General features: G+C 49.1%; 1 protein-coding gene across 1 annotated transcript; it reads right to left on the bottom strand.

The window, feature by feature from the left end:
• Positions 1–925: 925 nt before the first annotated feature.
• Positions 926–5,626, bottom strand: LOC143187833 (uncharacterized). The gene is made up of 4 exons (XM_076392019.1): positions 5,613–5,626; positions 1,519–5,554; positions 1,169–1,326; positions 926–1,127 (listed from the first exon to the last, which is right to left on the bottom strand). The coding sequence occupies exons 1-4, from the start codon at positions 5,624–5,626 to the stop codon at positions 926–928; spliced, it is 4,410 nt and encodes a 1,469-aa protein (XP_076248134.1).
• Between the last annotated feature and the right edge of the window lie 7,064 nt (positions 5,627–12,690).

Here is a 12,690-nt window from a genome sequence, read left to right as displayed (position 1 = left end):
ACGAGCCAAATGCCCGTTATATAACCGCTTTTTAGACATACCGCCCCCCTTGCACGGTCCGTGCAACGGAGAATCGGTAATGCTCTGTCGTATGCACATCGTAACGCGAGACTCGAAAGACTAATACTTTCTTCGCGAATGAGAGAGAGAGGTGCTGCAAGTGAAGTTCAATTGAAGTGAACTCACTCGCAGCGTTGTCGTAAATTCAATCAAGATATAAATTCAATTGAACTTACTTATGCGCTGGTGGAGATGCGCTCTGCTGCGGGTGTAGCTGCTGCTGTTGCTGCAGCAGCCGCATCGAGGTTTCCACCGCGATGCCGACTGCTGCGCGCGTCAGCTCCTCTAATGTCGGTCCGCGTGGCCGTGGTGGTCGCCGGGAGCGTCCGGGGGCAGGCGTGGGCCGGGAAGATTCCACGGCCCTCGAGGTTGATGGTGCGGAGGCGGGCTGCCGTGGTTCTTCTCGTGCCCCAGGTCGTGGCCCGTTAGCGGTCCTGCTGCCTCCTCGCACCCTGTTCCCTTGTTTAACCTCCTTCTTCGCGGGGGTGGTGCTGGTGGAGTGCCCCGGGCGTGAGTCCATCGTGGAGGCCACGTGGTCGGGTCTCCAGAGCAGCGATGTTAACCGCTGCTCTTTGTCCCAACGGAGGACATAACGTCCTCCAGGGGCGGTGTAGCGGTACCTCCTGGTGGTTCGGGGAATATGCTCCGGGACCCGGAGCTGGAGAGGGCCCATCTTAAAGAGCCATTCCTCCCCGGGCAGCTGAGACGGGGGCTCCTCTGTCCTTTCCCGCGGGGGCTCGAGCGCCGGCTCCCTTTGTTCAGCGGTGTGGGTGTCCGGCTGCAACGCCTTCTCCCCGATCTTCAAGCAGCGGTCGAAGCTGTCGGAGATTTCCTTTTGGGTTGCTGTGGTTTCGTCTGCCATGGTTCACTTTAGACTGATAACGTCACCGCGGAGCTCCCAACCGATTTCGGTAGCGCCCGCGATTTCGCGAGGGCGCTTTTTCCCTTGGAGAGATAGAGACGGAAATACTTCGTCTCCCCTCCCAAGGGGATTGGGGGTCAAGGAAGAGGGGGTCCCGATCGTTCGATTTTCTTCTAGAACAATCGGTCTCACCTTGGTGTCTCCCCTATTTTTTCCAAAATTGTTTTGGCAATTTATTTCGGCCGCTCGACCTCGGCGTCGGTCGTCATAGCGGGCTCATCCACGGGTAACCTACACATCCTTGTAATTGGGCGTGTGTATGTTGACTTCGCTGTACGTACTTTTACCACACGTACATTTCCGTCTTTCCCCGGGAACACCTCCTCAATTCTTCCCATCTCCCACTGATTGGGGGGAAGAAGAGGATTCTGCACTAGCACCAGATCTCCTGGTTGCAGTTGCAGTTGGGTGGTGCGCCACTTGTAGCGATTTTGGAGGTGCGTGAGGTAATCGCGCGTCCAATGCCTCCACAGTTGCTCGTGGAATTTCTGAATCGCTCTCCAACGCGACAATCGCGAGAGTTTTTCATTTTCCACGGACTGCAGCGGAATCGCATTTAGTGGTCCGCCTGTCAGGAAGTGACCGGGCGTAAGAGACGCATAGTCGTCTGGGTCGTCACTCAGGGGAGCGATCGGTCGCGAGTTAAGACTCGCTTCGATCTTGCAGAGCAGCGTCTGCATTTCCTCTCCCGTTGGTGTGAACTCTCCCAACGTGCGTTTCAAATGGTGTTTCACCGATTTTACGCCGGCCTCCTGCATTCCACCGAAGTGTGGGGCACTGGGTGGATTGAACCGCCACTGAATGCCCATAGCACCGCATTTATTATGCGTGTCCGTTGCAGAAAATACTGCACGACAGTGCTGTTGTAATTCTCGATCGGCACCGACGAAATTGGTTCCATTGTCACTGAAAATGCAGGACGGGATTCCTCGTCGTGCAACAAACCGATCGAGTGCGGCTAAGAACGCGCTCGTCGTGTAGTCATGGACGAGTTCGATATGGACAGCCCTCGTAGCGTAACAAACAAACACCGCGATGTACGCTTTGTGAGCTGTTTTGCCTCGGCCCGCGGAGTCGCGGACACGGTAAGGTCCCGCGTAATCCACTCCGCAATTGTCGAATGCTCTTGACGGGCGGCAGCGCTCCGGGGTCAAATGCTGCATTATTTGCGTGGACGTGTTGCCTCGCCACCTTACGCATCGCATGCATTTGTTGACCACGGTTTTCGCTGCATTTCGACAACCGAGAATCCAATAATTTTGCCTGACAGTGTGCAAGGTCAACTGCAAGCCCCCATGCAACGTATCTACGTGGCACTGCCTAATTATTAATGTCGAAACATAATGCTTAGGCAGTATTATCGGGTGCTTGGTTTCCCATGCAAGCGTCGCATTCTCCAGTCTTCCACCGACTCGCAGGACGTCCTTATCGTCGAGGAACGGGTTGAGACTTTTCAAGGGAGACTTCACAGGGATACTGCGATGATTTTTTAAGCATCGGTATTCCTCTGCGAAATGCGAGCCCTGTATATGGCGTGCGAGGCGCTCAGCTGCGTTACGCATTTCTGCCGCCTCGATTACTTGACCGGCGTTTGACCTTTGATTGACGCGCGACGGTCTTCGCCAACGAAGACAGTACGCCGTTACACGTAACAGTTTTCTCCATGATTGAAAACGGAACAGAAAATCCCATTCCGGCTTCGGAGTTGCTACGTGTGCATGCGCTACGCGCTTGCTTTCATCGGTCTCAACGGAAGCGGGTATGGCGGGCCATTGCGCTTCCGCTTCGCTCAGCCATGTCGGTCCAAACGTCCATAGGTTCGACTGCAGAAATTCTGCCGCGTCGATCCCGCGCGAATTTAAATCCGCGGGGTTCGAACGGGTCGGCACGTAACGCCATTCCGCGTTCGGGAGGGCCGTTTGGATTTTCGACACTCGGTTGGCCACTATAACCTTCCAGGTCGATGGGTGTTTTTTCAGCCAAGCTAGAGCGATCGTTGAGTCTGTCCAGCAGACTACACGATCTATTTTCATTGCAAGTGAGTCTCTCACGTGCAAGATTAGCTCGGCTAGCAGTACGGCCCCGTTCAATTCAAGAACTGGGATCGACTGTGTTTTTATTGGAGCCACTCGCGTTTTTGCCATCAACAGCGATGTAAACACACCGTTGTCTATCGTCGTCACTCTTAAATAAGTGACGGCCGAATAGGCTGCGAGCGATGCGTCACAAAATCCGTGCAGTTCCACAGAAGTCGTGTCGGCTCCATAACGGATCCATCGGGGAAGTTTCCACTGGTTCAATCTGCTCCAATCCGCACAAAATGTGTTCCACATTTTGAGCGTTTCTGCGGAAACTTGCTCGTCCCACTGGATTTTCTCCAGCCATTGGGACTGCATTAAAGTTTTCGCGCGAATCACGACTGGCGAAAGCCAGCCGAGAGGGTCGTATAATTTTGCAATTTCCGAAAACAAAGTACGCTTTGTGATCGGTGTTGCAGACGGTTGGAAGCGTTGCAGATTAAAGTAGAAAAAATCTCCTGATGGAATCCATCGCAGACCGAGTACCTTTAATTCGGAATTATCAAACAAATCAAGGTCGACTGCGTGGGAGTGCGAGCTATGTGGAATATTGCCTAATAAATCTGGCGAATTTCCAGCCCACTTACGAAGGTTAAATCCACCTTGCTGTAAGAGCTCGCACGTTTGTTTACGGATTTGCTCCAACAATAGTTCGTCCGGAGCTCCCATAAACACGTCGTCAACATAGACGTCCTTCTCGAGGATAGGAGCGGCGAGCGGGAAGCGGTCGCCGTCCTGTTTTTTCAGCTCGAGAAGCGTTCGCATCGATAAATATGGGGCACACGCCGTACCGTAGGTCACGGTTTTTAACTCGAACGCTATATTTCGTTCGGTTTCTGGCGTGCGCCACACGATGCATTGGAATCGACGATCCTCTGCAGCTACGAGAATTTGTCGAAACATTTTCTCTATATCTGCTACTAGCACGTATTGATACAGACGCCACCGCGTTAATACTGCGGTGATATCGTTCTGTAATTTCGGTCCTACGTGGAGGATGTCGTTCAGCGAGCGTCCGCCCGCTGTTTTACTGGAAGCGTTAAACACGACACGCAGCTTCGTCGTAGCGCTTTCCGTTCGAACAACCGCTCTATGTGGAATGTAGAGTCGTGTTTTGTCGAGGAACTCTAGGCGAGTCATATGACTCAACGACTCATATTCAGTGAGAAACTCACTGTATTCCTTCATGAGGGTTTGATCCAGGTCCAGTTTTTTCCTTAACCTAGTCAACGCGGAGAGAGCTATTGGAAGAGATTCTCCCAACAGCTCGTCCGGGTTTTCGTGGTTGAAGGGCAACCGAACGATGAATCGTCCCGTCGCGTCTCGCGCGACGGTTTTTGCGAAGTATTCTTCGCATTCGTCCTCTGCCGTGGTATTCACCAATTTCGAGGGTATCTCCTCTATCTCCCAAAACCTTCGTATCGCTTTATCGAGCGATTCGAGGACGGTGCAATGCAGCGTCCTCACGGGGTTAGGGGAAGTGGTGGCTGCGTCGACCGGGCCTGACAGTATCCAGCCTAAAGCTGTTTCCTGCGCGATCGGCCCTCGCTTACCGAATCGCCGAAGCCCTGGTCGAATGATGCTCGCATATGTCCCAGCTCCGATCAGCACCTCTATTGGGCGGTTTGAAGCGGGGTCAGGATCCGCGAGTGTCAGTTCACGTAACGCGGTGTATTCCGGCACGTGAACCGACGGCGGGGCATACGAGGTGATTCGAGGCACCACGTATGCACTGGTGCGTGACGCTTCCTCAGTGCAACGTGTCGAACCGAACTCGATATCCACGCTATATTTTATATCCTGGGCTTTTCCGCCCCCCAAGCCCGTAACCGTGGCTGGGGTTTTCCTTCTCGCGAGTCGCAAGTCATTTGCGAGGTTCGCGGAAATGAAGGAGGCTTCCGAGCCCTGGTCTATGAGTGCACGCGCGATGCGCGTCGTGCCTCCCTTTCCTATGACTCGCACATTTGCCGTTGCCAGAAACACAGCTGGTGTTCCGCTCTCCGTCGCACTACAGTGCGACGTCACGTCGGCGCTTGATGTAGAAGCACGAGATTTCGTGTTTACATTCGCGGGCTCGCGTGCGGGAACGTTACTCCGTCCCGCTTCCCGCTGGCCCTGCTGTGGCTTTTTCGTCGATCGACGATTGCCTGTGCCGACTTGTGGTGCGTCAAAGTGCAGAATAGTGTGATGCTTCTTACTGCACTTTGTACACGCTGCGTTCTTAGGGCAGCGCGCGACTGTGTGAGTCGAAGCGAGACAGTTTATACACGACTGATTCGCTTTAATATAATGGAAGCGCAATTCAGGCGTGAGTAGCTTGAACTTTTTGCACGTTGTAATTCCGTGCGTCAGTCCGCAGAATGTACACTCCAAGGTTGGACTGGGAGAGCTTTCAACTACGGCGTTATGTTGCCGTATGCGAGGTTTTGCCTTGGGGTCAACCGCTTGTTTCTGTAGCGGGTTGATCAGCACGTGCAGCCTGTGCTCTTGCTCCCTGAGAAAATCCAACATCTCATTAAATGAGGGGATTTCTGCATTGAGCTTTTGCGTGCCCTCCCTCTCCCATTCTAGGGATTACGATCCGCAATTTCAAGCGTGGCAATCGATGCGAGTGCCTCTCCTTCCAAGCAGCCGTTCAGATATTGCAAACGTTGTGCATCTGATAACCGTTAATCTTTTATTATACTTGCGGTAAACAGATCCGCAAAGTGACACCACTTTCGCGGATCTCCGCTAAATCTCGGTAAATTCTGCTTGGGAAGCTCAAGCGTACTAGGCTGGCCGGTTGCTCCGGCACCCGCGGTATTCCCGGGGTTACCGAATCCAGCCGATCCCTTTTCCTGGATGAGGCTGTCCAATTCCGTCATCAGGAAATTCTGAGCTTCATGGAACGCATCTTCTGCATCATCCATCGTACTCTCGCTGAAGAAGGGTATGACCTTCCGTTTGCTGTCAGGGACTTCCTTTTTGAGCTGTTTAACTCGCTCTTGGATGTCCCTCCAAACGTCCGTCACATACTCTAACTTCTGCTTGAGGAGAGAGACGGTGTAATTATTTCGCCCCTTTTTCTTCAGATTAGTCACGAGTCGGGTCATTCCCCGAATTCGTGACTGAATATCCTCCATCTCAACCTCCAGGGCAGGAAGAGTCAACTGCTCCTTTGTGGGGTTCGACATGGTGATATACTTCGAGAGGTAAACACTGCTCGAAGGTTAACCTGAAGTGAACGTTTCTTTCACCCTTTCTCAACCTTTCAATCCGGCTCGAAGGACCTTATGTTGGAATCGCTTAAAGTAAGGGATCCAACGGAGGTCCGGATGAGGTGAGATGAAGGGAATTCGAAAGAAACGAAAACACAAAGTTTTATATTTTGTCGGCCCTGAAAAGGGCTTTTAAGCGACGTTTATTGAAGACTTTGTCTTGTCTTGGGGGCTGGGTGCTGCTCCGGTCCTCGTCGGCTCGGGTGGTCGTCGGCGGATCGGAGGGCCTGGCTGGTGGTGACGCCGGTGCTCCCCTTAGCGACGTTGACGTCTGAAAAAGAGAGATAGCGGCGGAACCGCGGCGGTAAGCAAGAGTGTAAGTCTGGCTATACCAAAGATTCCCAACTCCAGGCTGCGCTCGCGAGCCTATTTGGAGGGGATAGCAAAACCTTGCCAGTAACGCAAAGGTAATGCAGTGGACTGTATTATCGACTCTTCTTCTGGCGCGAAGAAGAAGTCGATGAACGAGTGGCTTGAGAGGAGGAGGGACCTCTTCTCTTCGCCTTGCACCTTTTGGAAAGGTTCGTTCCGTACGAATCCAAGTAATTTAGGGATTCGTGAGCGGAGGGACACGCTATAACCAGCGAATTGCTGGTCCTGGAGGCTGAGGACGGCCAGAGGCTCCGCGACTCCGTTCACCTTACCGTGTGCTTCTATTCGTCACACGGGGGTTGCTACTAAACGGGGTGACAGAGCACGAGTAACGCAGAGGTGATAGGCACGTACGTTATCTCTCTCTGTTGTAACCCGTCTCTCAGGGATCCAACAGGCAGCGGCCTTTGTTGCTCCGAGACGAAACGAGACTCAGAGAATCAGGGCAGGCCCCGATTCCAAGAGTGCAAATCTCGATCAATTGTCTCCTAAAACAAACCAGGTGCTCTTTCGTACGTATTATACGTACGAATCGAGCAGAGCTTCCTAGTCTGTCGGCGACAGAGGTTCAGCTTTTTGAGAGCTAGTGAGATTTCAAGTGTCTGGTAACCAAACTACTTGAAATCCGAAGGCTGTCTAGCTGAGATGCGCTTGACTACCGGTCGCACTGACTGTGTCAAGCTTGATTGTCGTAAGACGACTGGGGCGAGAGCCGCGCGTGTCTCCGCGAAGCGGAAGACGTGCCAAATTTTACCACTACGCGGCGCTCACAAATTATCTTTTGTCTCGTGCTAATGTAGTACGATGTACTCTCTCTCTCCTTCAGGCTCCGATGTCCCCACTCGACATCGAGCCTGGAGTTCAAAACCGTTGCTCGACAACGCTTACTTTGTTTGAACTTTAATTTTGACGACAAAAACAAGTCATACGACAGCTGATCGTGTTTTGCTGCTAGGACAACGTATGCTCCAACCGAAGGCCACCTTCGGTCGGTCACGTATACCAACAAATTACGAATCTCGCGGACGAGCCAAATGCCCGTTATATAACCGCTTTTTAGACACTATTTTTTGAATTATTTCTTCTACATTGTTATTCTAAATCACTCTATATTTTTAATCTATATTTCTACTCTATTTTGTTCAAAATAATGTAATTTTACCAGCTTATATGTGATCTTTGCATGCAGAAGCCTGCAAAGCAATACGCCGTTGGGACTTTATTTCATTTTTAAATCTAACCTACTATATTTTTACTTCTATTTCATATCTAGTCTTCCTATTTTTTAAATTATTACTTCTACATTGTTATTCTAAATCATTCTATAATTTTTTAATCTATATTTCTACTCTTATTTTGTTCAAAATAATGTAATTTTACCAGCTGATATTTGATCTTTGCATGCAGAAGCATGCAAAGCAATACGCCGCTGGAACTTAACTATATTCGTTTACTACTAAAGATTTTCTATCCTATTTCTTACTTCTCTTTCCTGTTTCAAGTATTTCTAATATTTCGTTACTATTTTAATTAATTAATTTCCTAATTTCCTATATATTTTTTGTTTCAGGTTTGGTTCCTTCTTGTCCAGTCTACGGAACCTCTCTATTGATTTTCTAGATCAAGTGAGTACCTATTCTGTCTCTATACTATTCTATTTTTTATAGTTGATTTCTATCCTAGTATTTTAATGTATTGATCTTATCCCCCTATTTTTATATTTTAATTATTTCTAATATTTTGTGCGTGCTGGTTTTTAATATCTAAATCTATATCTATATAACATTTATACAAGTCTATTTACATCTTATTCGATTTTTGTGGCTGGGCCATTTTACAAAATTGTCTTCCATATAATGAAATTTATCGTTCGCTTACTTTTGCTGCGATCTTTTCTACTCTTTTCCTCGCTGGGTTTCTCGTGGATTTACTTCGGTTTCTCCAGGATCTTCTGGTCGTTTCGGTGGTGAAGGTTCATCCCCGGCCTGGTCCTGCTACTTCGGCTTCTCTCAGGTTCCGGTTTTGTCGTTTCCACCTCCACTTTTAATTTCCAGTTTTCCTGGTCCACCTCCGTTCCTCCACCAGTTCCCTTGTGCCGAGGTTTCTGTAATCATATCGCGCTTTTTATCCTATCTATCGGTTTTATATATTTATATTTTCCTTACTATACTTAACTTATTTATAATCCTAGCATTCTATGCAGATCTCCCGATTCCATTTCTTCATCCGTTCCCCTCATAGCGTCCAGGTCTTCTCCTTCCTCTTCTCTTCTTCTCTCCTCCTTCTCCTTGTTTCTCAATACTTCTTTGCAGAAGTTTGAGAAGGCTTCCCATGCTTCCTTCTTATTTACAACTTCTTCCATTAGTCTTCCCGGAGTCAGGATCTCTCCTTGTTCTCCTATAGTATCTTTCAGTTTTCCTCTTTCCTCCTCCCATTCACTGCAATCGAAGAGTGTATGTTCTGGTGTGTCCTTTACTCCTGGGTGATACCAGCGTTCTTCGTTTGCAGTCTTTCCGATTCTTTTCCGGAAAGTATTGAAGACCCCGTGTCCCGTGAGGGCCTGTGTCAGATAAAAATTTAATTCACCGTGTTTCCTTTTTATCCAGGGATCTATAACTGGAATCAGCTTGAATGTCCATCTTCCAGCTATATTTCCCTCCCACTCTCTTTGCCATTTGGCCATAGATTGTTTCCTGGCCTCCTTTCTTAACCATTTTTTCAATTTCCTTTGTTCTGTCTCCTCGTCTTCCTCCACCAGTCCTATTTCTTCTCTGCTTGCTCTTGGTGGGGGGAGAGGTGGCACCCCTTCTCCGATCTGCTCTCCGTCCACAATTATCCTCTCTTCGTCATAGATGCCCTCCGCATATCTCGTACCCGTTCCTCTCCTTCTAACTCTTCTCCGCTCCACATCCTCCACATAGTATTTCTCCCACTGGTAGAGATCTCTCCTTTCCTCTATTTTTATTGTCCATGGTGTTACGCCTGTCAGCACGCATAGTGTGTCCACCGGAACGGTTCTGTATGCTGCCGCTACTCTTGCTAAACCTATTCTCTGCGTCCTGCGAATTAAAGATCTGTTTATCGCATTATATATACCATTTGTCCAAATTGGAGCCCCGTATAGGACTATCGACTCCATCGTGCTATAGAGCAATTTTCTCGCTTTTTGATTTGTCCCCATCATGTTTCCCATTAGGCGGCTCAGCGCTGCCATCGTCCTAATTGCCTTATTTGTCACATTTGTAATGTGTCCCCTGAATGTCTTCCTCTGGTCGAAAGTTACTCCTAAATATTTAATTTCTGGCTTCGGCCAGATCGTCGTATCCTGTATTCTGAAAAAGAAATTTTCTCCTACTTTCTTATTATTTAGAAGCATGATTTCTGTCTTTTCCTTAGCCAGGGTCAGGCCTGCTTCCTGTAACCACTTCTGGACTTCCAGTATCGCCTTTTCCACTTTGTCCTTTAGTTTTTCGGGGGTCCTGTCCTCGATCAAAAGACCTACGTCATCCGCGAACGCTACTATTTTTGTCATTCCTGTCAATTGCAACTTCAGAAGGTCGTCGTACACGAGATTCCAGCATAGAGGGCCTATCACGGACCCCTGAGGAACCCCCATCTGCATTTCCATCTGTATTTCCTCCCCCAGAGTATGATAGATTATCTGTCTTTCCTTGAAGTAGCTTCTTACCGTACGGACGAGGTACCGTGAAACTCCTCTTCTTTCAAACTCCCTAATTATATTGGGCCATCTCAGTGTATTAAAAGCGTTTTTTACGTCCAGAGTCGCCAAGAGTGCGTATTTTTGTTGTTCAGTCGCGGTCTTGGCGGTCCTCCTTACCCTTTCCATAGCATCTGTTGTTGCCCTTCCCTTGACGAAACCGTACTGGTTGTCGGCGAAGGGCTTTTCACCCAGTTCCTCCAGTATCCTCGTCCGTAGGGCGTACTCCATCAGTTTTGGGAGAGCATCTATGATGCAGGTGGGCCTGTAAGCAGATGGGGTTGAGGGGTCCTTACCTTCTTTAGGCAGCAGGATAGTCCTAGCCCTCTTCCATGCTTTCGGCCAACTACCTCTTCTCAATATGCCGTTTAGAAGGGCTGCAAAGCTGCTCGGTCTGTAATTTGCTAGTCCCTTAATGATCATCGTAGGAATCCCATCCAGACCTGGAGCTTTATTTATTTGGAGGCTCCTTGCCGCTTCAAGAATCTCCTGCTCGTCCACCAGACCTAACCCAGACCTAACCCAGACCTATGCTGATTATGCTGATTATGCTGACTTCCAACGGGGGGAGTGATCACCGGTGTGACTCCCAGGCCACTATCAGACTACAACGTCCGACTTCACGCCGAAGCATGGAGGCAATAACCCGTTCCTACCCTCAGCCCCAGCCTCCGTTTCACCCCTGCTTTACTGGCCCGGGCCTATGCAGGGTGTGCCTTCGGCCGGGGGTACGCCTTCATCGAAGTCCGTGCCATGGTTCCTCCCTATTCGTAGCTAAAGGTGGTATAAGACGTTGGGCCCACCGGACTTCTCAGACGCATTCGAGTCCTGCTAAGAACCCGATCTTGGCTTGCGCCAAATCGCTGCGAATTCGTCCTCGATCGAAGCCTCCCTAAGCTAACCTGCGTTACACACAAAGTTCCCCGTGCGCGCACCCTAGGACCAGCTATCCTGGTACCTTCCCCCCTCAACTAATCTTCCCCCCACCCTCACCGTTGTCGAGCCAGCTGAATTTCGCCGAAATCGTCTCATTGATCTAATGACGATTCGTCTGTCGATCAAACTATCGACGATATCAGCTCCGTCAGTGTTTTTGACGCGTCTCTTTTTCCCAGAATCTACCCTCCCACCCCCCTTATGCCCAGAGACGCAGAAAGCTCCCCCCCCTCCCGTTGACGGATAAGCAGCTCTAGATCCCCTTACCCCACGGCGTTGACCCCCCACCCACTCATCCCCCCACCCTCTCGCGTGCTTTTACTCCCTTATACTCTAGCTCCTCTAAGTCCCTGCATTTACCTGTCGTTCCCTTGGAGGCTTCCGATCTCAGAATTCGCAGCTCGTTCGTTGAATCGTTACAGTGCTGAGATGAGGTGTGAACCTTCCTCATCTCCGGCCTCTGTACTTCTTCCTTTTCAGGAAGGTATTTCCTTACGGAATCCCCATATCCTTTCGGACAGGTAGTCTTGGAATTGGCTCCCCGTCAGACGGCTCGCCGTTTCCATTTCTTTTGCGTTCTAGGATGCACACCGTATGTTGAGTAGAGAGAGTATTTCATGGACAGACTCCACGTCCCTATGTTCTATGTTTCCAAGGAACTGTAGGACGAGCCGTCTCGGGTAACTATGGACCCTCCCCTGCTCCTATGTTTCGCCTTTTACAGTTCAACTATGGAGCAGGTGATTCGCGAGGATCGGGAGTCCTCTAGATCTATGCTCTGCCTCCCCACAGAGGTTCGCTGTGAAGCTAGATTGTCCCGCGGATTCGGACACATTCGCTACTCCTTGCCTATTCTTCGGCATTGCTGCTTCAATGTGGCCCAGTTTCGCTTAGGATACGTTTGATTCTAGTGCAAGGTATCTCTCTCTACTCTCCCGTTGTGCACCCTATTCTCTCTGTTGATGTTTTTTTTTTTTTTTCAAGGTATTTTTAAGGTATTTAAAGTTTGTATTTACAATATTCTGGTAAAATCATTATTTATTCTTCTCCCAACATTCCTCATCTATTCCTTATACAGGTTACAATTTCGTGGTTTTTTAATTTTCTACGCTCTTTTATTCAATCTACTCTCTTCTTGTCATACTTAGTTATTGCTACTACTTATATTGTCTCTACTACTCGTGTCTATATCGTCGTTATCCTTATTATTATTATTATTATTACTATATCCTATACTCTCATTCATTCCTTGATTCTCAATCTATTCTCTTTTCCAATTACTAAACTATACTCTATTATCACTGAGTTTAGTGTACATTTATGTTTCAGCGTATTCTATCCTCT

This window comes from Calliopsis andreniformis, unplaced genomic scaffold (assembly GCF_051401765.1).
Source record: "Calliopsis andreniformis isolate RMS-2024a unplaced genomic scaffold, iyCalAndr_principal scaffold0353, whole genome shotgun sequence".
NCBI lineage: Eukaryota > Metazoa > Arthropoda > Insecta > Hymenoptera > Andrenidae > Calliopsis > Calliopsis andreniformis.
The sequence above is the reverse complement of the archived record's forward strand: the minus strand, read 5'-3'. Positions and strand labels throughout refer to the sequence as shown.